The 27,947-nt window shown below is 38.3% G+C and overlaps 1 protein-coding gene across 3 annotated transcripts in view; it reads left to right on the plus strand.

The window, feature by feature from the left end:
• The window catches only part of LOC126162193 (intraflagellar transport protein 80 homolog), a 432,276-nt gene that overhangs the window by 212,334 nt on the left and 191,995 nt on the right, over nucleotides 1-27,947 (plus strand). For 2 of the 3 annotated variants that reach the window (XR_007535032.1, XM_049918521.1), the window contains exons 9-10: nucleotides 9,173-9,336; nucleotides 24,264-24,461. Coding sequence is in view for 2 of the 3 variants with exons in the window: in XM_049918521.1 (XP_049774478.1) it covers nucleotides 9,173-9,336; nucleotides 24,264-24,461 (362 nt within the window). In the remaining variant the exon portion in view is untranslated. The remainder of the gene's footprint in view (nucleotides 1-9,172; nucleotides 9,337-24,263; nucleotides 24,462-27,947) is intronic. The other variant, XM_049918522.1, reaches the window with a different exon arrangement.

Raw genomic sequence — 27,947 nt, forward strand, 5'->3', positions numbered from 1 at the left:
AAAATTAGAAAATTAAAAATATCAGGTACTCATCTGAATTCCAGTGGTGCAGTCTGAGAATTTGGTCCATTATCATCAGGTAATGATACCCAAAATAGATGATTTTGCGATCTTCCCACAGCAGATAATGATTTCTTTTTTTTTTTTTTTTTCTGGTCTTTACATAAACGGTCACCACAAACAGTTCTCTGGGCAAAAGTTTTTGTTGTTTAGATGTTGCATTCATGTTTTTACATAACCTGAAACAATCACTTATTAAACACGTTTCCAATTTCAAACATCAGTACCAGCTCTACTCCATCACATGTAATGATCTTTAAACATCACTACTTAACTTGTGTTGGCCTGTGGTTCATCAAAGTTGTGGATGCTGCGAATAATGAGAACATCATGAAAATTTCAAGCTTCACAAATTATTTATTGACATCAGCTGATGGACAGAATGAACATAAGTGCAAAACAACTGATGAAACTGAGCTAAACCGAACTGAACTACACTGACTCCTGAAGTAAACAAAACCTAACTGACTGTCCGCACAGCATCACTGCGTCACTTAAAATATGCTACCATTGTTAATTTATTACAAAATGTAACTTACAATTATAAACAATTTCATCTAAACTAACTGCTGTTACATTTGTACAGGTTATAAAATATAATGTCAAATAACATAATATTTTTATCATCATCTTGGTTTTATGTGTGAAAATTAATTCACAATCTGATTTCAACAATTATTTTGATTTTACTTTAATTTTGTAATTAGTGACTGTATGGATTTTATTGCTAACATTTGTTCAAAGTATACACATTGTGCTTCACCAGAGTACATAAATACACACACGTTTTCTCAAATACCAGAATTTCGTACATTTGGGTGATATAACTAACAATAGGTAAATATCTGCATAATTTGCAAGTATCATTAATTACAATGAATTTCATAAAAATGAATAATGATTGAAATTACAACACTGGATAATGATTGTTATGTTCATTTGAATTATAATGAGGTTTTTGTGTTAGCGAATTTACAAATTGCATTTATGGTAATTAGAGGCATTAGTTATTTATGCTAACATTTCCAAAGCCTCTTAATATTTGTTGCTAAACATTTATTACTTCTATTTCACGATCTGATATTTAATTTGGCATACGTAAATATTTTTGTTAATGACAACAATCTATTAACAGTCACAAGAATGTACGTCATTCCACAATATTCTGTATGTATTTACAAAGAAGAATAGGTTTTTGGACAAACTGAACTGATGATACCTATGAAATACACATAAAAGGCCCTAGGAAGCACTGAATTATACACTGAATACATGGATGCATACAGAAAAGGTGGTATCAGACAGTTCATAATGATCTTGGGGGAGCCTGTTGCATAATAATATACCAGCTGTTATACAAATACTGTTCGGCCTTTTACATCAACATGATTACCACCAAATTATCAGTTAGGAAGAATGGGCATAGGCAGAGGGCATATATTGGCAACATGCAATATCCTGTTTCAGAGCATGCTCTATAGCATGACAATCATGACTTATGTGCCCGGTTCACCACACGCACCATCTGGATTCTTCCCCCAGAAACCAGTTTCTCAGAACTCCGCAGCTGGAAACTAGCGCTACAACATGTCCTTGGTTCTCGCCACCCACCAGGCCTTAATTTATGTTGATTTCTTCTGTCTCAGCATTTCTTCACAATAACTAAACTTTTCTTAACTCCTTTGTAGTTTTCTACCTCTTTCATTGTCCTACCTGTCTATTTTTTACGTTCCCATTCACACCTCTGTTACATACACTGCACTTAGCTTTCACTCCCATGCATGATGTTTAAGCAGTAATCTGTCTTGCATATTACCCTGTCTTCCATCTTTAAGCTCTCAGGTTTTCAAATCCCAACCTATGCAATCCACAACAATCAGTCTTTCCTTCTCATTCTGTCTGGTAAGTCTCCTCTGACCCACCAGTTTGGGAGACTTTCCCGAAATCTACCCCATTTCCTAGACCTCTTCAGTCCTTTTCCTTCATCCCTCTTCCTTCTCCTTCAACCCTTCTGCCTGAAGAAGAAGCAACTAGCTCCAAAAGTTTTCCAATCATAACTTTGTTTTGTGTGTGTGTTCTGCCACAGCTTGGTGAGTAGATTTTCTTAACTATCCAATTAAATTATTTATATCTAAAAACAAAGATGATGAGACTTACCAAACAAAAGCGCTGGCAGGTTGATAGACACACAAACAAACACAAACATACACACAAAATTCAAGCTTTCGCAACAAACAGTTGCTTCGTCAGGAAAGAGGGAAGGAGAGGGAAAGATGAAAGGATGTGGGTTTTAAGGGAGAGAGTAAGGAGTCATTCCAATCCCGGGAGCGGAAAGACTTACCTTAGAGGGAAAAAAGGACAGGTATACACTCGCACACACACACACACACACACACACACACATATCCATCCGCACATACACAGACACAAGCAGACATTTGTAAAGGCAAAGAGTTGAAAAACTCTCTGTGTACGTTCAGATGGATATGTGTGTGTGTGAGAGTGTATACCTGTCCTTTTTTCCCCCTAAGGTAAGTCTTTCCGCTCCCGGGATTGGAATGACTCCTTACCCTCTCCCTTACAACCCACTTCCTTTCGTCTTTCCCTCTCCTTCCCTCTTTCCTGACGAAGCAACCGTTTGTTGCGAAAGCTTGAATTTTGTGTGTATGTTTGTGTTTGTTTGTGTGTCTATCGACCTGCCAGCGCTTTTGTTTGGTAAGTCTCATCATCTTTGTTTTTAGACATATTTTTCCCACGTGGAATGTTTCCCTCTAATATTCATATCACCAATTAAATTATTTTGTCAAAATAAACAAAAAAGATTTTATCATCACCAGAAGCATAGTATCTTTCCCACGTTGTATTACTGCATGATGATACTGCACCCTTGTGCTGAATGTAGTTGAACATGTGATATACCTGTTCATGGGCATGCACGAGTGCAAGATTTCTTTAGTTTTCATATGAGGCATAGAGTCATAAGTAACAGGGTGCTCACCCAATTAATGATGCACATGAATGGAGTGACAGTATTCCCGTTGTTGTTTGTCATTTTTAGGTTGTTCTAGCCATGACAATTTGAATAGGTCCTGGGGAGACATATCATGGGCGAAGATGAAAGGAGTTTCTTCCAGCTATCATATGATGTTGCCCAAACGCTTACTGATTGATGATGGTATACTGAATCATTCTGCTGGAAAATGACACTGACCACTTATTGAGCCACTTAAGGAAAGGAATAAAACCACTATTAGAAGGAATATTAACTCCGCAAAAGTACTTTTAAGTATATGTTCCCCACTATTTCTAATAAACATACAAGAAAAGGTGCACACTATCTACACATCATTATCCTCTACAATCACAAACAATTGTCACCATGTATGTTGTAAAGTAAATGCCTTAAGCTTCAGTATGACTTCATTTACCTCATACTAATACCATGGACTCCCTCTCAGTACATTATAGCAGCTCCTATAAAACCTCAAACTTCAACATAATACACACATAAAAAAAAGTTTTGCATCACCCCAGTTCCCAGAACTCCTGAAGACAGACGTTGACTGTGGCTATTTTATCACAGACACAGTCCCTTTGGCTGTTCAGAGATATCACTAAAACTGCCCAAAGATGTAAACAACCATGCATCAGCACCGCCTATTAGACAGAGGAGGTCCAACAGCCGATCAGTTCCAGTCGTTCCACCAGGAAGGAGATACATGGCTCATGTTGTCTGTAGTTCAACCATGCCTAGACGGTCAATACTGCGGTTTGATCACAGCTGCATTGTTACTTTGTGCCAGGAAGGTCTCTCAACAAGGGAAGTGTCCAGACATCTCAGAGTGGACCAAAGTGATGTTGTTCGGACATGAAGGAGATACAGAGAGAGAGACAGGAACTGGCTACATAAGGGCTACTACTGCAGTGGATGACTGCTACCAGCGGATTATGGCTTGGAAGAACCCTGACAGCAATGCCACCATGTTGAATAATCCTTTTTGTGCAGCTACAGGACGTCGTGTTATGACTCAAACTGTGCACAATAGGCTGCATGATGCGAGACTTCACTCCTGACATCCATGTCAAGGTCCATCTTTGCAACCCTGCCACTATGCAGTGTGGTACAGATGGGCCCAACAACATGCCAAATGGCCTGCTTAGGATTGGCATCACATTCTCTTCACCAATCACTCTCGCATATGCCTTCAACCATATAATCATCAGAAACGTGTTTGGATTCAATCCAATCAGGCTGAACGCCTTTAACGCACTGTACAGCAAGTGCAGCAAGGTGGAGGTTCCCTGATGTTTTGCGGTGGCATTATGTGGGGCTGACATAAGCCACTAGTGGTCATGGAAGGCACTGTAATGGCTATACGATAGGTTAATGCCATCCTCCAACCGATAGTGCAACCATATCGGCAACATATTGGCGAGGCATTCATCTCCATGGACGAAAATTCAAGTCCCCTTCATGGACATCTTGTGAATGACTTCCTTCAGGATAACGACATCGCTCGAATAGGGTGGATAGCATGTTTTACAGACATGAACCCTATCAAATGTGCCTGCAATAGATTGAAAAGGGCTTTTTATGGATAGCATGACCCACCAACCAATCTGAAGGATCTACACTGAATTGCCATTGAGGAGTGGGACAATCTGGACCAACAGTGTCTTGATGAACTTGTGGATAGTATGCCATGTTGAATACAGGCATGCATCAATGCAAGCAGACATGCTACTGGGTATTAGAGGTACCGGTGTGTACAGCAATCTGGATTACCACCTCTGAAGGTCTCACTGTATGATGGTACAACATGCAGTGTGTGGTTTTCATGAGCAATAAAAAGGGCAGAAATTATGTTTATGTTGATCTCTTTTCCAATTTTCTGTACTGGTTCTGGAACTCTCGGAACCGAGCTGACGCAGATTTTTTTTGCTGTGTGTATTTCACTTAAAAGTACTCTCATATCTATAATTCATATCTTACTAGTTTCAGGGTAGAGGGACTGTTGCAACCTGGTGCAACCTGGTCTCTATCCCACATTGAATACAGAATACAAAATGCTGAAAAAGTAACACATGATACAGTAAAGCAAATGCTCATAAAATGTGTAAAATGAAACACAAGTGATACACTTAAGTGTAATGTGCATTTCAAAGTAGGTGGAACAGTGATGTAAGCAGTTAGCTCAACATTGTGCGTTTATAATAGTCTTAGTATCTCTCCATCATTACTGAATCATAATTATCTCACTTAATTCTTATTCATCCCTTCAATAATGAGGGGGTGTGACTGTTGCTTGAAAAATCTTATTTCTTAAAATCATGTAGGAGCTGTGAGTAATCAATGTTAACCCTTCATGAATCATTACTGTGAAGCTGCACTCACTGCCTTCTGTATTTTTGGTTTCTTTCAAGTACCATTGTTTGTCAGTCAGATGGAGACATTGGTGACACAAATTTGGTGATAGTCATCTCTTTGGAAAGTAGCCTCCTTTATGGAATTCCAGTTCTCAGATGCATGAATGTTCATAGTCTTATTCTGATTCCTCACAATTTCCTTATACCCACTTTTTCCTGACTTAACCTGTGCTAAGACTGTATTCCCATAGTGCTGGATCAGCAATCTCAGTGTGCAACAGCAAACTTCTGATGGTGAACTTACTTGTGCTGTTCAGGGTTTCACGTATAATACCTTTTGTAGATTAGGTGAAGACTCAAGAAAAAGGTAATTTTTAAAACTGTAAGACATTCCCCAAGGTGGCGATGCCAAGAACTGTAGCTGTAATTTGTTTTGCTAGACATATTTGTTTCCAGCGACAAAGTGATTGAGTTGAAAATCTCCTTGTATGGCTGTATATATTCGTATTTGAATAAGCTGCGGCTGGTAGCATGTCTGTGGCCAAGAGGTGATGTAGCCTCCTACCGAGTCGGCTGGGCCTTCACCCAGTGATGCCAAGCTCTTGCTGTGTCTGTTCGGACGGGTAGATGTATGGTCTGACTTCAAGCTTCATATGATTTGCTTGAAGTTCAGTCCACCGAGCTGCATTCTTCAACAAGGAGGGGTCACAGGGAATGTGAATGTGTCTCACTTACTGTATGTTAAAATGTATCTTCACATTATCCCTTTGATACTGATTTTCCATTGAAATGCAACAACCTGCTTCTCTTCATTATGTAATTGTTTCAACAGTAATACAGATTACTGTAGATAGTATCTGTATGAACAGATGGCTATGGTTTGCACAGGTGTTATTGCTAGAAAATAATTCTTAGAATTGTGGGTTCAAAATAAGATAAGTATTGATGAATGTTTTTTTTTCTTTCCAATTTGTTTTTGTGCAATGAAATTGTACAATTCTTGTTCTTTATCTCATAGAGTATTCTACAATATTGTATTGTTGTCAGAATGTTGTGTTACAATCAGAGATACAAAGTTGGAATAAAAACTTATGCTGTGTTGTTCATAGTGACTTTCTGAAGTGCTTAGGAATGAGGCACATGCGCTGGCTTACATGTAAGGTGCCAGAGGTATCTTTTCTTAAAGGTGAGACATCTGGTCTTCTTCACTTGTGATCCGGGCAGCTGCACTGGCCAGGTGTTCATCCTAAGCAAACAAAAGACATGGGCTCATCCATAAGTGGATGGGGTAGGGGTTGAGGGGTGGGGGTATTTGAGGATGTCTACAGGACAGAGATAGGTCCATGGGAGCAGAAAGGTTAGATGGCTGCTTAGTCAGTCGCAATAAAAGAGTCAAATATGAAGTCAAGCCAAAAGCTAGGTGACGAGAGGTAATCAGTGTATGGAAGTGGTTGTATCAGTAGGATACATGGCAATTGACTAGTACAATGTGCTTACAGGTTATAAAGATGCATAAATTCTGTTAATTTTAATGGACAGTGTCCTAGCAACAACACACTGAGCCATGGCACAGTGCACCTCTTGTACATAGGTAGGTACACAGCTGAGCACACCTGTCACACAGTCTATTTCTTCAGTCCCACTTGTGAAGTATAATGTAACTGAAAGGAAGATTTATTGCAGGGACATAAAAGTAAGATGATGTAAAACCTAGATACGACTATTAAGAACCACAATTGCTCTGGTTAACATGTAGAAGTCATTTACCAAACCTTCTAACACAGCTGTGTGTAAGAGAGGTATAAAATCAATCCTCCATGAGTTTAGGCAGGCAGTAGTTAATAATAGCTGAGAAGTCAGGGCAGTGAGGGAAAATACTCTACTCTTGGATGTTCATTGTCCACTGGGTTAGTATCTGTAGTCGATTGTTCAGATTCACATTGCTCTTTCACTGGAAATATTTTTATTAGTTGCTCAGTGGTGCTAATTGAGTGAATATGTGAGGTGCCAATTTGTTTTGGGTTCAATATTTGATCATCAGTGCGCAAAGGTCATATATCTGGCTGTAACACATTTATATTTCAAGTGGCCCATCTCAAGAATGATGAATGAAAGCAACACAATTACACACTGACAATCTATTGTTGCTTCACGTAGTTGTTCTTGAGCATGTGAAACTCTTGGTTTTCAAGTTAATGAACTGAAAAGCTTTATCAAAAAGGTAACTGATTACAAGTATTGTAGCAGGTTTAGAATAGATTAACAAATAAGGATAGAGGCCAGGTATAATTATGTGCAACCTCGACACCTCAGCACAAGATTCCAAGATTGGCCTCTCTACGCAAATAACACGTTGTATACAAAAATACATGCCATAGCAGCTGGTTTCCCTTAAATATGTACCTCTGCTGCTTACTCTTGCTATAAATGGCAGAAAAGCACCCTGAACCTGCAAGAATTGGTGGTCCTATCAGAAATTGACAATAATTTTTGCTGTGAGAGTAGGGGAAAAATTCTCTAACCATACTTTTCTTAACCATAGATTGATGTAAAATTGGGTTAATTAAGGTAGAAGGTGAAGGGAGCATAGTTCCACAAAAGGGAAATGATGGCAAATTGAAAATATTGTCAGACTATTGACACACAATATCGTGAAAATATCATCAATGAACCTGGACTCATGGCCAAAACACCCTATCTTCATTCCTTCACAGCCTCAACACCTTCTCTCTCATCTGCCTCACCTGGTCCTCCTCAACCCAGCATGCCACCTTCCTGGACGTAGCAAGGTCTATCTTTAGGTGCTGTTTTGCTTGTCACCAGTTTTCTATTTCAGTTAGTATTTGTTGGGCACTCACCACATACAAAGTTCATAAGGTAGTCTGAGGCACAGTCTGATGCACAGCAATCACTCTTTTGTTGGAAGGGTAATTTATGAATTGAGTCCATGTCATAGTGATGTTAACAATGATGTGAGAAACTTAAGGCAGATAGAGCATGATGAGAATCAAACACTGAGTTCCTGTACCTAATTCTGGCCAGCCTTGTATACAGCCCTGGATGAGTGAACTGCACAGGTCACATGGTGAGATCATGTAAAGACTGGCAGTGCCCTCTCACTATGTTCTGATAGTGCAGGAACTAATGTTGGTTTGGAGATGTGCTACATATTCTTGTTGGAATCCTCCATAATCAGCTCTGTGTTAATGCTAGCTGGCTGCACACCTGCCTTGATAGTTCCCTCTCTGCTGTTGTGATTTTTGTCTTTAATTAACTCCATATTGACACATTCTGTTTCTGTCAAGGATGCAAGAATTATTCCTACACTTCATTCATGAATGGAACAGGAAGAAACAAAACATGTGGTACAGTAGCAGTTACTCACTGTGTTGCTTGTCACAGTCATTTAAAGAATTTGCAGTTGTAAATACTGCTGTGTAGGCACAAATATTTCATTTTTCTGTTGTACAAGCTGCGTAGTGTGTTTTTCCCATGCATTTTTTGTGTACCAATGCAACTTAAATTTTCGTGTAAAGTGTTGTAACCACATCAGATGTCTAATTTGGTTATCTTGTTTAGTTTGTGTGTTATTACTATTCTTCATACTATGTTTTGTTGTATCTTCTGCGTTATGTTGCTTACCATTTGAGTGAACAACTCTGCTAAGAAATACCAAATATTGACAGTCATCTGTTGTAAATAAAGAGTTGAATAAAAAAATAAATCAATTTTATCTCTGTTGCAGACACTTTGTTATTGTTGGAAAGTCATACTTCACATTACATGGTTATGATGGTCGATTGCTGTGCTCTCCAAAATGGGGAGGAATGCAACCAGAAACTCTTAGCCCCATGTTTGTCAGCACTAGCAGTGATACACTGGCTGTCAGAGATCAGGTAGATGATAGAGGTGAGTGAAAAAAATTAAGAAAATTTTTCTCTGCAAAGTTTTTTAATTTTTTAAATTATTTATGTTTTTTAGTACTGCAGTGACTGTAAATTAGTCTTAATGAAGTTTTGCTGTAATCATATTAATTTTAGTAACAAAGTAGACAATTCCAATTAAAGCTTTTACAAATTTTAGATCCCAAGATCCATGTACAATATCTAGGTTCATAGAATTTCAATGTAGTTTTTAATATGTATAAACCTTTATAAATGTACATACCCTCCATATATAATTTTTAAAAACTTTATTGCAGCATTGTATCTTTACACAAGCCTGCTGTAATTAAGATGTTTGACAGCATTATATAACAGACTAATTACTCTGCTTTTCCCAGTTATTCCAATCTTCTATTAGGCAGGAATCAAACGCCTCTATAATTTTACTGAAATGTACATTTTACATTATATAAATCATAAAGTAAAATGTTTTACAAATTCATCATAATATTAATTTAAAAAAAAAACTGGGTTCTAAACACCATTATCAATTTAATCACCAGGACGAACGATAAACAAACTCTTGGGTGAACAAAAGTTGATTTTGTGTGTGTGTGTGTGTGTGTGTGTGTGTGTGTGTGTGTGTGTGTGTGTGTGTTGACTATGTCAAAAGATTAAAATCACAACTTCTCGTGACTCCTTGAATATATACATATAGAAATTCCTGGATGGGGGAAAAAACGTAAAATTAGGGCAAGGCAATCACTCACTTATAGCATACTGATGTGTGGCATGTAAAAATATGTAACAAAAAACAGTATTCACACTAGCTTTTGAGCTCTTGCTGTTTCTCTAGTAGAAGTACACACATTCACAATCACACAAACATGCACTCCCCTTGAGCATTTGTGTGTCTGCGTGTTTGTGTGTGTGAATGTATGAATTTCTACTAAAGAGAAACAATAAGAGCTTAAAGTTAACATGAATACTGTTTTCTGTTACTTATTTTTTATGCACAGCACATCAGTCTGTTATAGGTGAGTGAACTACATATGTCCACATCACTAGGGATAAAATATCATCAGGACTCTCAACATTCATGTAGTGACCTAGAAACTGTGGATTCAACAATAATGTCTGTCAGCTTTTATTATTTCTACATGTCACCTCTTTGTCTCATGTGTTAGAGTAGCTAGCAGCACATTTCTCTGTTCCAGCTATTAAGACATAGAACAACAAAGTTATGTTAAAGTTGCTCTAGGCATTCCATAATTATGCTCATTTTTACATACTACCTATTTGCCACCTCTGTAGTGTGAGACAAGGGCTGCTCTTATAAACAACCACTGGATGTGACTTTTTAAGGGGTATTCAAAAAGAAACAAGCTGGAGTCAGAAATGCGCAAACTGGTGACAGGAGAGTAATATTGTGGCATATGTAATGAGGTGTGGTTCCGACCAGAGTGTGGAAGTTCACTGCCCATTGATAGAGGGCATACGTGCACGTCACATGGCAATACAGAGTTAGCAGCAGCACGCATCAGTCGCCCAATGCTGCCAGTCACATTGCAAACAGTGACATGAAGGCATCAAGTGAAGAGCAAAGAGTGTTGTTCATTTTATGACAGTGGAAGGAGTCCGAATGTCACAAGTATACAGCGAACACTGCATTTCCTTGTAAGGGTCAAGGCATGGCACAAGCACTTCAGGGAAGGATGGGTGTCATTAACCAATGATGCACGGTGTGGAGCACCATACTGCATTACTGATGGCATTGTCCAGCTGGTGGATGCACTCATTACCCAGGACTGCCTAGTGACAGTGAAAGCCATAGCCGGTGTGGTCGGTTTGAGCGTCAAAAGTGTTCACACCATCATGAAGGAACAACTCCACATGTGCAAAGTGTGTGCCCAATGGGTGTCCCACAGTCTTCAACCACACCAGGAAGCATGATGAATGGCCCACTGTCTTGCTCATCTGCAGCACTATGCTCAGGAAGGGAATGCATTCCTGGCATGAGTGGTGGCTGGAGATGAGTCATGGTGTCATCACTTCGAACCAGAATCAAAATGACAAAGTCTCCAGTGGAAACATCCAGTGTCACCACCACCAAAAAAAGCCAAGGCCATCCACACAAGTGTAGGAAAGGTTATGTTGACATTCTTCTTTGACCAAGATTGCCCCCTTCTGATTCACTTCCTGCAACATGGGACAACATTGAATGCCCAGTGCTACTCGCAAACCTTGACCACCCTTCGCCAAGTGATCAAATCAGAATGACCAGGCAATCTCACCCATGGGGTCATTCTGCTCCATGACAATGCAAAGCCTCATATGGCCAACCAAGTCATGGCACTCCTGCAGAAATTCAAATGGGAGGTTCTCAGCCACCCTCCATACAGTCTGAACCTCTCTCCATCTGATTACACCAATTTTGGTCCCCTTAAAAAGGCTCTGAGGGGCAAATGATTAACCTCACATGATGACGTCCATCTGTACACGCGGAACTGGTTAACATCACAGCCCCAGGAATTTTATGAGACAGACATTCACCGCCTTGTGTCACAGTGGGACAAGTGTCTAAACAGTTAGGGTCAGTACCTCTAACATACAGGTTCTGGTTTCTATAATTATGCCTATGGCTTATTTCTTTTTGAACACCCCTTATACTGTTGTTTTAAAATTGTTATAATAAACATTGGTTGCTCAGAAGCTGGTTGAGTAGTTTTTCAACAGTGAATATTTAAAGAAACAATGTTGACAAAATGGACAATTTGGGTGAAGATTTTTATTGGATGATTTTTTAAATGATGCCCATGGGCAGGCATAGAGTCCAATATGAAAGGAGTTGCCTTTTATAAATTTGATATAATTTATTTTTTGTATCAATAATTAGTTGTCAAGCCAATGCAGGCTTATCGACCGATAGAAGTGTAACGTGAACATTATGTGAACCATGTGCAGCTGGACACTATAATGTTGATGCTTGTGGAAATAATGGATATTTAGTTGACAAAAAGTTTGTGAAATGAAAAGGTTGTTATGTTTTACAACATCATAATTAAAAAAAGAAGAAAAAAAAGAAAAAAAACCATGACTGACTGTATTTTATACCCACATAAATCGCCAACACAATTTCCTACTTCTGGCCTTATCAGAGTGAGCTTTTCTGATGCTGTATTCCCATTCCCTTCACCTTCTGTTGTGCTAGCTCTTGCCAGTCCCTTCCTTTTCCTCTCTTCTCCTTTCAACTTATTTATTCATCTTGTCTCCTCCATTCATGCAACCCTCCTCCCCAAATCCCCTCAGGCTACAGCTTGTGGTGTAACATGTTGATTCTGTGGAATAATATGTTCCACTTCTAACCACTTATGCCAACAAAACATGTTTGTGAAAACTGGAAATGTTTTTAAATGCATAACATCGCACTGTTCGTGCTCTGGTTTGCCATATGTGCAGTTTTTGTGTGAAAGATGTCATCTTAGAACACTGACAAGGCATAAAAGCAAGTGAGCATGTCCACCTGTTGTGGAGGACCACTCTTGCTTTGGCATCACTGCTTGATGGTACCTTGGAAAACATGGAGGAAAGGGTGCAAGTGATAATGACAACACCAGAACAATGAAGATGTCAGATGGGAACTCTCAATCTGTAATGTCAAATCAGTACTGCAATACATCTTATGTCAGAGCTGCAAGTTGTGTGAGATCTGATTCGCCTGTAATTGTAAATGAAATTGTACAGAGGATACAGTGTGATAATAATACAGAAGAGTTATTGCAAAATTGATTAGTGGCTTGAACAGGTTGGAGCTTTCTTTCAGCACTTGCCCATTGCAAAAGGTGATGAACTCTCATTGTCGCTGTCAAGTAGTACTGCATAGCATGTCCACTTTAGCAAACAACTTCAGGAATAGCAACTGCAAGATATTTGTGAGGTAAAAGTTGGCATACACATTGACAGGATGATGGGTATGGAGTGGTACATACTGAAAACCATTCATTTATAACACTACATTTGGCACCAATGTACAGAACATGAATTAGAGGTGCTAAAATAACTGAGCATTAATAGTAGTAAAAAAAAAAAGAAAAAAAAAGAGAGAGAGAGAGAGAGGGAATTTTGATAAAAATAATGGAAGAAGATGCAACATCAGCCCAAGTTAATTGAGAAAGTCTCAGTGGTCACATGCAGTGGTGTTGCCGAGTTAATTTGAATATTTAAGTAGAATTAAGTTTAACTGGGTTAAGACAAAAGAAGTGTTAACTGATATCAAGAGTTGAGGAAAGAATACTAGTTGACCACAGCAATGAGGTCAACAGCACAAGATATTTGCATGCTTGTATAAACTTTGGCATGTGAGTGAAGAAAAATTCTGTCAATAACAAAGGAGAATTCTGTGTTGTGATTTTGAGCTGACAATTATGGCAGTAGTCTCCGACAGCATCCTTGCAGTGGCTGACCACAATGCTAAAAGCACAGCCCTGCTTTTCAGTGTAACATCTTATCAGTTGACTACAAAATGACTACACAGTGGCTCATCACTACTATGCATAGCCCACGTGTAAAACACATGCAGCTAGGTTTATGCCTGATTAGGTGAACTGTATACAGCACAAATCTGAGATTTTTTTTTTTGTCTTTAGTAATTTATTCTTTGAGCAATGTAAAAACACATTGCATTTGTTTTGTCCAGTGGTGTGAATACCAGCAACATTATCTAAATGCTATTAAGGATACATAGATCCATGTCTTTATGTATGCTGGTGACTATCTGCAGAATGGAAGGCAGTTTACCAGAAATATTAAAGAAATTAGAAGAGTAGTCTAATAGTATGACAACTCAAGGACAAGTGCTGTCAAATTTAAAAGCACAAGGGGAGAAACTAAAAAGACAAGAGGAGGTGGTAGCTACAAAAACAGACAAAATTTCTAATACAGGGATGATATTACAGTTACCTAAGGAGTTACAAATGAAAACATAAGGAACACATTATAAAGGTAAATGATAAGATTCAACAAATTTCCCACCCATGAATTTTAAATTGTGCAAAATGAAATCTCAGATATATGAGGCTGAGTGCAGGCATTAGAACAAAGTAGAAAATTTGGTGAAGTAATTAGTGACACAAACACCTTTATCAGTTGGAAGGAATGTTTACAGCAAATGGGTGTACAAGAAGTACAGGAGAAAATTAAGTCTACTAGCACTACCCACAATTCTTCAGGCAATACTGCAGAACACCAGAAGGAATTCCAGAAGTTGTTGGAAACTTGGATTAGTGATTAAATTAGATTCAGTTTTCGTTCTGTAGACCCAAAAAATGAGATGATTCTCGTGGATGTGGAACATGTCAGAAATTGTAACATAGAAAACATAAAACATTTGAATATAATACTTAATACCCTGATAATTTGTCAGGAGATTGTCAAACTAGGTGAATACAATACATTAAACTGGAATAGCTAATATGTACAGAATAAAATGTTGTTATGCACCATTAATAAATTTATCATACACAAGATACCTAATCTTGACTGTTGTGACAATGTGCTGTCAGAAATGAAATCTAACAGACATTTTAACTTAAGCTGGCCTAACAGTCTCTGTTAATATATTCATCTTAGAGTACAAGGAGTTGCCTATCAAAAAAGTCTTTCATTCTGTTTAAACAGTGCTTTATCTGAAACCAAGATTTTTAAGGTTGCTGGCAATTTATTGAAAATGTGTGTTCCTGAACACTGGACTTCTTTTTGGACAAAGGTAAGTGATTTTAGGTCTTTATGTAGAGTGTTCTTATTTCTAGTATTGATACTATGCATTTAGCTATTGGTTGGAAACAGAGATATATTAGGCCTACTTGCAACAAATTTCATTAAGGAACAAATATACTGAGAAGCTGTGGTTAGAATACAGAGTTTGTAGAACAGGTTTCTACATGATGTTATTGAATTTACTGCACAAATGGTTCTTATTACATGCTTTTGCATGCTAGAAACTTTTGCTCAGTTTGATGAGTTACCCCAGAGTATGACCCCATATGACATAACAGAATGAAAGTAAGCAAAGTATGCAAGTTTCTTTGTACCTATATCTCCTACATCTGACACCATTCTCACTGACAGACTTGTTTAGCCACTTAAGCAGTTCTGTGGTATGCCCTTCCCAACTGAATTTATTATTGAGTTGTAATCCCAGAAATTTAACACAGTCAACCTCTTCAATCTGAATGTCTTCATATGTTACACACATGCTGAAAGGAAATCTCTTACAGGTTCTGAACTGCATATAGTGGGTCTTTTCAAAGTTTAATGAGAATGAATTAGCTTTAAACCATTTATTAATGTCAGTGAAAATTTGATTAGCAGCCATTTCTAAATCCGTACTTGACTTGCTAATTATTGCAATGTTTGTATCATCTGCAAACAAAACAAACTTAGCATCTGGCAATGTAACAGACAAGAGGTCATTAATGTAAACAAGAAAAAGCAATGGACCGAAGATGGAACCTTGAGGAACACCACATATAATTAATTCCCAATCAGATGAAGACTGACTGCTTACTGCACAGGTATTTTGCAACAATGCCCTTTGTTTCCTGTTAGTCAGATAAAACTCAAACCATTTCACAGCAGTGCCAGTAACGCCATAATATTCTGATTTACTTAAGAGAATGGTGTGGTTCACGCAGTCAAAGCCTCTTGACAGGTCACAGAAAATGCCAGTAGCCTCTAATTTCTTATCAATGAATTAAATACATTCTCACTGTAAGTGTAACTAGCTTCCTCTATATCAGAATTCTTAAGAAATCCAAACTGTGGCTTGGACAATATATTATTTGCAGTCAGATGCTTAAAGAGACGCTTGAACACAACCTTTTCAAATATTTTTGAGAAAGCTGACAGAAGTGAAATTGGTCAATAGTTTGATGATATCTCTTTATCCCCCTTCTTGTAAAGAGGCCTAACTTCAGTATATTTTAGCCAGTCTGGAAATGTTCTGCTGATAAGAGATTGTTTCTTTATAAAGTACCCAGTGAGAAATTAGTAAGAAAATGACTTATCAATAATATTGGAGTCTCAAATGATTTGGTAGAGGAATTTCAACTAGGAAGTGGCCTAAATTTATCAAGACAATTTCTAAAGTTAGAGTTCGATGGGGATGTTCATCCAATTGATTTTTTATGGGTTTTTTCTGGGTCATGATCTAAAAAATGGGAGTATCATAAGAAAGGACATTTTGCACTTAATTATTTAGTAAGGGACACAGCAATCTGGGGAACTCCTCATTCAGAACATTTTAAATCTTGGGTCAATTTTCAGGAAAAATTCAAGAGGAAATACTAGTCCTCCAGCACACAGGAAAAGCTGACTTTAGAATTACTAGACCCAAAATATTATAGTAGTTCTTGGGGATCTACAAAAAATACTGAGTGGCATCTGACTTGATTTAAATATCTAGATAACCCATTAGAAGAACCACATTTTGCGAAAATATTGGTACGTAGATTACCGCAGTATGTAAGGAAGGAAATTTTCAGATAGAGGGTGGACAAGAGTAAGGAATTTGCTGACCATCATTTTAGGGCTATATACTTTATTTAAAGAACATCCAAAGATAAAACTGGGGAAATAATGAGGCAGAGGGTATTTTTCTGATCAGTTCACAAAGAAAAGAAAAACTAACTTAAAGCAAAATAGCAATCGGAGTCATTTGACATACAGGGGAAAGAATAATATACAGTTGCATGTGTTTGTACCAAACACAGTTAACAGTCATGTGGGAAAAACAATACCTTTAAATGGGTCTGTGTCAAATAATGGAGTAATTAAGGGAAATGGAAAATGTGGAAAGTCTTGGGACAGAGGCCAGGATACAATAGAATCATAGGTCCATATATAGAAAAATTTATTTCTTGTACACATAAGATACCTATGTGAGAGGGGTTGTTGTACAAGGAGGAAGAAAAGGAAGAGTCAGTCAAAACCCATAATAGTTGGTGAAATATGCGACAGGAAAGTGAATATTTACACAGATTCTGGTAGTGAAATTTGACTGAACTCACAAGATTTTTTACAAGCAATGAAAAAAAAATTGCTTGTGTGACATTCTACCTATCACCAGTGTATGCATCATAGAGATTACGGGAAGCTATTTTATGTTAATCAGACAAGAAATGCATTTACCTACAACTGTAGGAAATGCAAAGTTTCCTTTTGCAACAATATAGTTGTGCAAGACTGGGTTTCAGCTGCGGCAGCTATGAGGTTGAACTACCATTCAGACCTAAACGTGAGCAAAGAACTTTGAGTGGCTGTTTCTGCAATTACATCGTGTCTTGAGAAACTTTCTTCTCAAAAGCAAGCTCATCCATCACACAAAAATTTTGTAATTTAAATTTTTAATGCTCTTGTAAGCCTTGTTTGCTGAATTATAAATGTTGTTCATTCATTTTCTTAAATGACTGTAAATGTGGTAAGGATAAATAATTTACTCAGTATTTTAATTATAATAAGTCATGGAGTTTTGGTTTCTGTTGCATAAAATCTTGTAAACTGAATTTGGTAAATAAGGCAGAAAAAATATTTTTAAAAAATGACTGTTTTTATTACTAAAATGGGCTGGGAGGGTGGGGGGTCAGAGGAAAAATGTTTGAGAACCACTGACCTGTACTGAACATCTATCCTATGATGTACAAGACCTGTAAATTAGAAACTGATTATTCAGATTATGGAGTTGTTTTGGAATTGTTTGAAGGGGAATGGAATCTTTCTGTAAGAAAAAGCCTTAGTAAGCATGAGTTAAATTACAGTGCTATGGAAAAGGAACTACTAGCTCTCAGTTTTTTAGGAACTCCAAATGGAAATTAATTACATGAAGAGTAATCAGAACTATGTTTCCAATGCACTGTCAAGATGTCCTTTAGCTGTGAATGAAAAAAGAGAGACTAAGATAGCCTGGTGTCAATTTTGCAATCAGTTTCCAAAACTTAAATTATACTGTTAGAACCCTATCTTTAAATACAAAGCAGGAAATAAAATAAAATGAATATTTTTGCATTTAATTTCAGTAGTGCAAACAGATGTTGTTGTTATCATCTAAGGTGGCATTGTGGCCGATAGTTGATAGTATCTTGTTCTGGACATTAAATACTATGCCATCTGGTTGAAAGTTATACATAGGTTCTGCAGAGTGTTGAAGAAGACCTAATATGGTTTATCCATATGGGTCATGGACATTTCGGTTTACTTAAGTGCATAAAGAAAAAATTTATTACTTCATGAAACTGTAAAACTACTATGATCTTTGGAGTATGGCAGAAGTTTAAAGGTGGTAACAGACATTTAAATTATTGTAAAGTATATCCAAAAATACCAGAAGACAACCCACTAACGAGGACAGCATGGGAAAGTAACACATGTACAATGACCAAATATATTCACAGTTAAGTAAGACAGATTATATGTCTGATGTTAAAATACACGTTAGGCATGTCATGTAAACAGGGGGAAATGGTGGGAAAGGAAACTATTCCCTAAGTGAAATACGACATGGTAACATGCAATCAAAAACCAGTAGTTTGGTGAGTCAGTTGTTTTGTTGCCATAGTTAAGGTTATAGTTATCTCTGGTGAAAGAGCACTAATGAATTGTGTAACAGGTGCTGCGCAAAAATAATACAAAAGAGTCGAGCAATCTCTGATGAGAGAGTGCGCTGCTGAATAAAGGATTTAAGTAAATTAAATAAGAAGGCTAGAGTTAGTAATATATTACATTGAGAGGTTTAAAAGTGAATGATTGATTAGTGATTAAGTAGATGTGTCTTATTTCATTAAAAAAATAGGAAAGATTAAATAGAGATTATGAGCAGACTTAAAATTATTCTCAACAGATGTCAATAAAGTGAGCATTTGTCTAAAGAAATGAAGGAAAAATATATGTTTCACATAGGTAAACACTCTGAACTGCATTTTTGCATTGTTTTTTATGTGGATGGAATGTGACTGCCTTGATAATAAAAAATAAAGATAAACTTTTTTACTCTAGTAGCAATGAATAGACCCCTGCCAAACAGTCATTGTCCACAAGTATTTATTGGAAAGTTAAGACTACTTGTAGAAGCATGCATGTACAAACACTGGAGGAATAACATGAGAGAAGGTTTATTATTAGATGATTTAATAAACATTTTTAAATTATGGCATTGCAAGAATCGCAGATATAAAGGTACAAAATGAATCGGGAAAGTTAAAGCTTGGAATGACTGGATAGAGCTGATATACTGTGGAGAAACTTTGTTGTTGGGCTGTACAAAGATAAGGGTCTGTGAATGTGCACATTGCTAAAGATTTTGTACATATGTGGGCAACACACATTGAAAACATTTAGACAGTGTCTGTCTGCTGTAGAAGACGGTGTAAGTGCAGCTCTTACAGAGTTAGTCAGACTGTTGAAGTTTCTCCAAAATAGTTAAAAGCTAATGGACTTATCTGGGCATTGATGATTTCCACACATGGTTGACTTACCACAGATCTCAAGTCTGAAACTGCAGAGAGTGGTGTAGATTAAAATGCCAGCAGCATGTGATCCTTATGGTTGTACATGGGCAGGGGAGGGAAGAAGGTTGTTACATATGCCTTGTGACAAAAATGTACAGGAGGGCGAGTGGTCAGGACTTGTGAGTGGGCATCCAGGGCTGCCATTAAATGACAGAACAGGAAATTAGGTAAAATAAAGAGAATATACACTCCTGGAAATGGAAAAAAGAACACATTGACACCGGTGTGTCAGACCCACCATACTTGCTCCGGACACTGCGAGAGGGCTGTACAAGCAATGATCACACGCACGGCACAGCGGACACACCAGGAACCACGGTGTTGGCCGTCGAATGGCGCTACCTGCGCAGCATTTGTGCACCGCCGCCGTCAGTGTCAGCCAGTTTGCCGTGGCATACGGAGCTCCATCGCAGTCTTTAACACTGGTAGCATGCCGCGACAGCGTGGACGTGAACCGTATGTGCAGTTGACGGACTTTGAGCGAGGGCGTATAGTGGGCATGCGGGAGGCCGGGTGGACGTACCGCCGAATTGCTCAACACGTGGGGCGTGAGGTCTCCACAGTACATCGATGTTGTCGCCAGTGGTCGGCGGAAGGTGCACGTGCCCGTCGACCTGGGACCGGACCGCAGCGACGCACGGATGCACGCCAAGACCGTAGGATCCTACGCAGTGCCGTAGGGGACCGCACCGCCACTTCCCAGCAAATTAGGGACACTGTTGCTCCTGGGGTATCGGCGAGGACCATTCGCAACCATCTCCATGAAGCTGGGCTACGGTCCCGCACACCGTTAGGCCGTCTTCCGCTCACGCCCCAACATCGTGCAGCCCGCCTCCAGTGGTGTCGCGACAGGCGTGAATGGAGGGACGAATGGAGACGTGTCATCTTCAGCGATGAGAGTCGCTTCTGCCTTGGTGCCAATGATGGTCGTATGCGTGTTTGGCGCCGTGCAGGTGAGCGCCACAATCAGGACTGCATATGACCGAGGCACACAGGGCCAACACCCGGCATCATGGTGTGGGGAGCGATCTCCTACACTGGCCGTACACCACTGGTGATCGTCGAGGGGACACTGAATAGTGCACGGTACATCCAAACCGTCATCGAACCCATCGTTCTACCATTCCTAGACCGGCAAGGGAACTTGCTGTTCCAACAGGACAATGCACGTCCGCATGTATCCCGTGCCACCCAACGTGCTCTAGAAGGTGTAAGTCAACTACCCTGGCCAGCAAGATCTCCGGATCTGTCCCCCATTGAGCATGTTTGGGACTGGATGAAGCGTCGTCTCACGCGGTCTGCACGTCCAGCACGAACGCTGGTCCAACTGAGGCGCCAGGTGGAAATGGCATGGCAAGCCGTTCCACAGGACTACATCCAGCATCTCTACGATCGTCTCCATGGGAGAATAGCAGCCTGCATTGCTGCGAAAGGTAGATATACACTGTACTAGTGCCGACATTGTGCATGCTCTGTTGCCTGTGTCTATGTGCCTGTGGTTCTGTCAGTGTGATCATGTGATGTATCTGACCCCAGGAATGTGTCAATAAAGTTTCCCCTTCCTGGGACAATGAATTCACGGTGTTCTTATTTCAATTTCCAGGAGTGTATTTCAGTGTACGGTATACAAGAGGCACACCTAGGTTCATAAGTTACCAGGTTTATGCCAGTCTAGGACGTCAAACAACTAATTGAAGTGGGCAACAGAAGGGAAGGCAATTCATGTTAATTGATATCAGTGGGTGGTCATGGAACACAGAGCCAGAGGCTCTGCCTCCCACGAAAGACATCTGTTGTGCTCGAGGTCAGGATCACAAAAGAGGGAAGCAACTGTGTTCTCCTCTGCAGAATCCTCCAGTCCCACACACGTGATCTGTATCCAACGTATGCTATTGACTAAAACCAATGGTGTGAATTCACTAGTGAGTTCAGATGAGGGTTTAAGGCAGCTCTCCTCAGCAGCTTTAACTGGACAGAACTGTCTCGGTTCTGAAAGACAGGCAACTTGTGTCATGTAGGCACAATCAAAGTTGCTCTGGGAGAAAACTTTGAAAATATATTCCTTCACTGGCTGCCACTTGTACAATGGTAAACATGAACCTAAACATTTTTTATCTTAATATATTTGAGGAACTTATTCTGTTCTGATCAATCAATTAAAAGCAAAGTAAATGCAATTGCCTTTGAGTAAGAGGAAATAATGCACATGTAGAATAATTGGATGATGGTATGAAAGGGAATCTAATATAAATAAAATGCAAAATGGGAAAGTCAGTTACTAGATTATAGCATGTGATGAACAAAAGTATGGTTGAATAGACATTCACTAGAATTTTGACCAAAGTATGTTAAACATGAAATGAGATGGTCAAGGAGGTATTCTGTCTTTTATCCAAGCAAGCTAAATTATGTGATAAACATTTTTCTAAATTGAAAATGCAAAGGGGAGAGCTAAGAAATCAAATTTTGAAACAAGTAGGTATGTGTAAGAAATGATGAGTCAAGGCATATGTTACAACAGAAAGAAATCATAAAAGTGATGGTGATTTTTGTAATATGTACAGATAAATAAGAAGGGCCCCTGTGGATGATAACTTTCAAGTTCATCCTGAGAAATCTAATATTCATTAACTACAAGGACTGAAAGAAAAGAAATGCGTTTTTACATGTTTTGGTTTGGTTTTAAGGGACTTTAACTGCAACTACTAATAATGATAATAACTGAATGAAAGTTAAAACTGTTGTTATTTGATGAACAATTTTTAATGTTATAATGTGTTTGTAATTAGTCAAGTAAACTGTGTTACATGACGTATTTCATCTCAGTGGGGACATTGTTGGTGTAACATGTTGATTCTGTGGAATAAAATAGTATTCCACAGTTTGTACATAGTTATTCCACAGAACCGACATGCTACACTTCTAACCACGTAGGCCAAAGAAAGGTTTTCATGGAAACCAGAAACATTATGTGGATACTCTGGTTTGCTATACTGGTAAGTGGAGATTCGGTGTAAAAGGTGTCAGCTCAGAACACTGATTAGGCATTTGAGTGACCTGAGCTCTTGTGAATGTCCACTTATGCTTTAGCATCATGGCTTGGTGATGCCTTGGAAGCCACAGAGGAAAGGTTGTGGGCGATAATGTCAATAACAGAACAGTTGAAGATGACGGTTGGGAACTCACATTCTGTAATGTCAGATCAGTACAGCAATATGTGTAATAATCTATTTGTGAGCTACAAGTTGTGTCAGATCCTTATCAACCACAATTTTAAATGAAATTGTATGGAAGAAACAGAGCAGAATGCAAACTTGGAAACAAAATTAAATGACATTTGGTTCCCTGTGTGGTATATTTTCTTTGATGGCTATTTGACATCTTACATGTCAATTATGTTTCTTATTTACTCAGTCAGCTTCACATTTTGCATTATGAGGCTCTCTGGACAATCGTTCAGTGGACACAATCGGTAATGTTTATTATGCATTCAAATAAATGTTTTCATTAACAGTTCTTTATGTTTCACAATGCCCTCAAACAAAATATCTATTTTGATTCCCACTGACAGTGATTCGCAGGAAGTAGGGACTACATACTAATGAATGTGAAATAAATACAAAAAGAAAGTAATAGTAATTTACTGTTGTTTGAAAATGAAACATTTGTCTTTGGAAATCAAAGATGATGATCTGTAACGTGAGAAGTTGGACAAGCAGGAAACTATTAAACAAATAGAGTTAATACAGACAGATAAAGAATGAAACCTGCAAAGACAGTACACTAGAAGAAGAGAACTGATGTGATTGGTTGGATGACAAGGGCGGGCCTTGTGAGAGATATGAACTGCAGATGAAATATTTTTTGAATATGTAACACAAATGACTCAGCACACCATTTGAACCAAACTCTCAAATGAAGAGTGAAGGAGAATGGGAAGCGACAATGTATCATATGGAACCATTTAAAAACTGTTGTCTGAAAAAAAATTCTATCTCTATATTCATGTTTATCTATCTTGCCATTTCCTTGCCTCTTCTTCTCAACTCAAAACCTGTTACCGATTTTTTGATATTAGTACAATACAATATGTAATGGTGGTAGTTGTACAAATGCCTTGTTATATTTGTTGTGAATTTTATTCTTCTATTTCCGGTGAGGGCCAAAGGTTCAAAGTGCATTTCCCAAGTTGTGAATGCTACAGTTTGTGTAGCTCATTTTGATGTTTGAAATTTCTTTCTGTTCCATTATTATTCTAGTTTCAGAATTTTACACTTGTATTACAAGATAAAGGCTGATATATACTGTTTACAGCAGTGTCCTGTTTTGTTATAACTTATGCATTTCCAGTTTCGAAGTACATTAATCACAATTTAATGATTCTCCTTTACAGTTGTGCATCTTTTTGAAATAGGAAGTACTCGTTCTATTGCAGAACTTCCAACTATTTCACATAGCATGAGTGTCATGGAGATTGCCTTGAATCAAGCGGGATCTTCACTGATGAGACAGCTTGCCATTATTGACAAAAATCGTGATTTGTATGTGTCCACCATAAGAGGAATGGCAACACGAAAACTAAGAAAACTTGGTAAATACACTTCTAGTTTTGGAGATTATTAAACCTGTTGTAATTTTACACAATGAATACATCAAATACTACAGCAAAGGCTACATGAGTCATTATTACATTAGGAATATATTTGTAAGCAGTGTTCACATAACTAAATTCGGAATAAGATAAAAACAAAGGACTTGCAGCAATAGGCCATTGCCAAAAATACAAGAACTGAAAATAAGAAACAACAATGGCCAGATACAGTAGAAATATACATATACATGACATATGTTTAAATGAAGTTTCTGTTCACTGCACAAAAGAGCTGCTACTTTCAATATAGTCAATGATTTTAGAATTTTTGCATCTCATTTTCTATTTGCTTATGGCGACAGTCATTAACTACAGTATTAATAGAGCTACTTATAAAAATGTTGAATAGAAAATGGAGGAGTTTGGCAATGATGGCACAACTACTACTATGTTAATGTATTGTTTGACTCCAATGGTTGGCAATTGCTGATGTACATAGACTATAGTTACCCAGTTTTCTGACTTCTGCCAATTGAGGACAGAGCACTTGATGTGGTAACAAAAAGTGTGCAAATAACATGCTTACTGAGCATGAAAATGTAAACAAGTTCAGCGTAGCTGAAAGTCATACATATTTGAAATTTTTATTGAATCTCAGGAGACAATTTGTAATTAACATAGGAAATTAAAAGCAACTTTAGTAAATGAAGAAAATTTTTAGAAAAACTTGAGAGAAAGGAAAGTATGCAAAATAAAATAAACATTACAAAATTTGAAACAATGGTATGTAGGGCTACATCAACCAAGAAACAAATGGTGCAGAAAGATGGCACACACCATAAACAACTCGCACCACCATACAACCAATAAGACCAACATGTGAACCATGTGAAGAATGAAAATATCAAGGTGGTACCTATATCTGTAGCATTTCCAATAGGATTGAATGTATTCTGCAGAAATTCGGTGTTAAGTGTGTTTCTCAAACACCAAGATAAAGGCCCTTTTAGGATCTGTAAAAATGATTTTGGTTTGCATAAGTGCAGTGTCTACTGTATCTCATACAGTTATGGCATGTCATACATTGCTCAGACCATTATGACCAATGAAGACCAGTGCACAAAGCAAAAAAATTGTCTCACATGCATACAACAACTGAGCAGACCTGATGCTGGACATTGTCATAGTACCAGTCTTCCTACAGAATATAACACAGAGATTATGGCTTGCACTTCCAGCTATTGGGCTGATGTTATTAAGGAAGTAGGTGAGATTATATTAGCAAGTGGCCTTATAAACAGAGATGGAGGATTTTTCTTGAATTCTGCATGGAATCCTGCTCTCTTCCTGGTGAGACAGCAGAGAAACAGAGTTAATGCTACTTGCTCATCTCTTGGCATTTACTATTCCCTGTTGATAAATTCAGATCTTGGACAGCTTTGGTTTTGTGGTGGCGTGATCTGTTTACAGTTTGTGTGCTGTCTTTCTGCTTATGCTGTTTAATGGCTCTTGGTCAGTGCACTCTTGCCTGCTGAAAGTTTAAATTTCCATACCAGTGCTCTCCCGCTGCATTTGTGCCTTGAAAGTGATGGGGTGTTCACCTGTCAAAATATTAGTTGTTTTGAAAACATTGCATCTGCATTCCTGTAAGCTGTTAACATTTTTTAATTTGATGAAAAAAGGAGAAAGAGGAAAAAAACATTGTGGAAGAGAATGGAGAACATCTCTAGACTTCAGAAGTTCCTGTATTAGCTTACAGGATCCAAATAATTTGAGCAATAAAACAAGATCCTAGATCCCTCCCATGTGACATACAAACATGTGAATATTTGTGCTGCCCTTCAATATCCCATGTTAATCTTATTTGGTACAGGACCTACAAACATGGGGAATATTCTAATAGGTGTTGTACTAGTGTGTCGTGAGCAATCCGTTTTGTAGACCGATTGCATTTTTCTACTATCCTACCAATTAACTGAAGTGTGCCATCCCCTTTACCTCTAAAAATGCAACTATCTGACAGCCTTCATCTATAGCTTCAGGGTGTCATTTGAGAAAAGCATGAAATGCATAAATAACCTGAAAGGAATTCCAATGGGCCCTGGAGCCTTATTTTTTTTTCAATTTTAGCTGTTTCTCTGTGCCATTGATATTAGTGCAGCCCATTCTTGAGTACTGCTTGAGTGTTTGGGATCTCCACCAGGCTGGATGAAAGGAAGATATTAAAGCAATTCAGAAGAGGGCTGCTATATTTGTTACCAGTAGAGTCAGTCAACATGCCACAGATGCTTCAGGAACTCAAATTGCAGTCCTGGAAGGAAGGAAGTTGATTTTCTTTTCAATGAAAACTATTGAGAAAATTTAGAGAACTGGCATTTGAAACAGACTACAAAACGATTGTACTGCTGCCAACAATAGATAATCATTTTTCCCTCGCTCTATTTGCAAATGGAACAGGAAAGTAACTGATTGATGGTGGTACAGAGTACCCTCCACCACCATACACCACACATGGCTTGTGGAGTATGGATGTAGATGTAGACATTAAGATCTATATCACTCATGTCTGAGGTCATTTGAGAATTAAACTGGGTCAGTACTCCTTTGTAAAGGAACTTTTGTAAACAGCGTACAGCATTTCTACTTTTTCTCATCAATCCACAATTTCAGTTCCTGTATCATCCATGAGTGTCTGGAAAATAATGTTAGTGCCTTTACATAATCCAAGAATTTCTTTGGGTTCTGTGAGAGATCTTTTGATAATAATCTGCTTCAGTAGGTGTTGAAGGCAACATGCTTTGCCTTCTTAGACAGCAAACACATTTTGTTTATCTTTCGTCTGTCTATATCCCTATGCTTCCTTGTCTTTATTTCATTAGAAGTCTCTTTACAATAAGTGTGTTCCATGAAAATCCCATCATGAACTGCTCTACCAGCTATATACTTATCCAGTGCTTGGCCAGCTAGTCTTGTAAACTGTAGCCACATTGCTTCTACAAGCTTCTGTCCTGAGTTAATTGTTTCAACAGACACTAATGCCCTTTTAATAATTTATGGAATGTTCTGGTTGAAAATTGTGAATTACTTATAAATAAAGGAGATGACTCACTCAAAGGCAGAAGCACTGCATGGTTGACTGGCACACAAAGAAAAGTTATGGAGCTTGGCTAGCTTTCAGAATGCACTTCCTTTTTCTGGCTGTATTAAAAGTATGCGCACAAACGCACACACACTCACTCACATGCACATGGCTGTCTCCCTACATTGTTCTCAGTCGAAAAAGTACAATATACGAAGAGAGGCATGCACATTTGTGTGTGTGTGTGTGTGTGTGTGTGTGTGTGTGTGTGTGTGTTTTTGTTAGAGCCAGAAAAAGGAAGTGCATTTCAAAAGATAGCCAAGCTCCATACCATTTGTTTATGTTTATCAACAACGCAGCACTTCTGCCTTTCAGTGAGTCATCCCCTTTATTCCTAAATAATTACT

This window comes from Schistocerca cancellata, chromosome 2 (genome assembly GCF_023864275.1).
Source record: "Schistocerca cancellata isolate TAMUIC-IGC-003103 chromosome 2, iqSchCanc2.1, whole genome shotgun sequence".
Taxonomy (NCBI): Eukaryota; Metazoa; Arthropoda; class Insecta; order Orthoptera; family Acrididae; genus Schistocerca; species Schistocerca cancellata.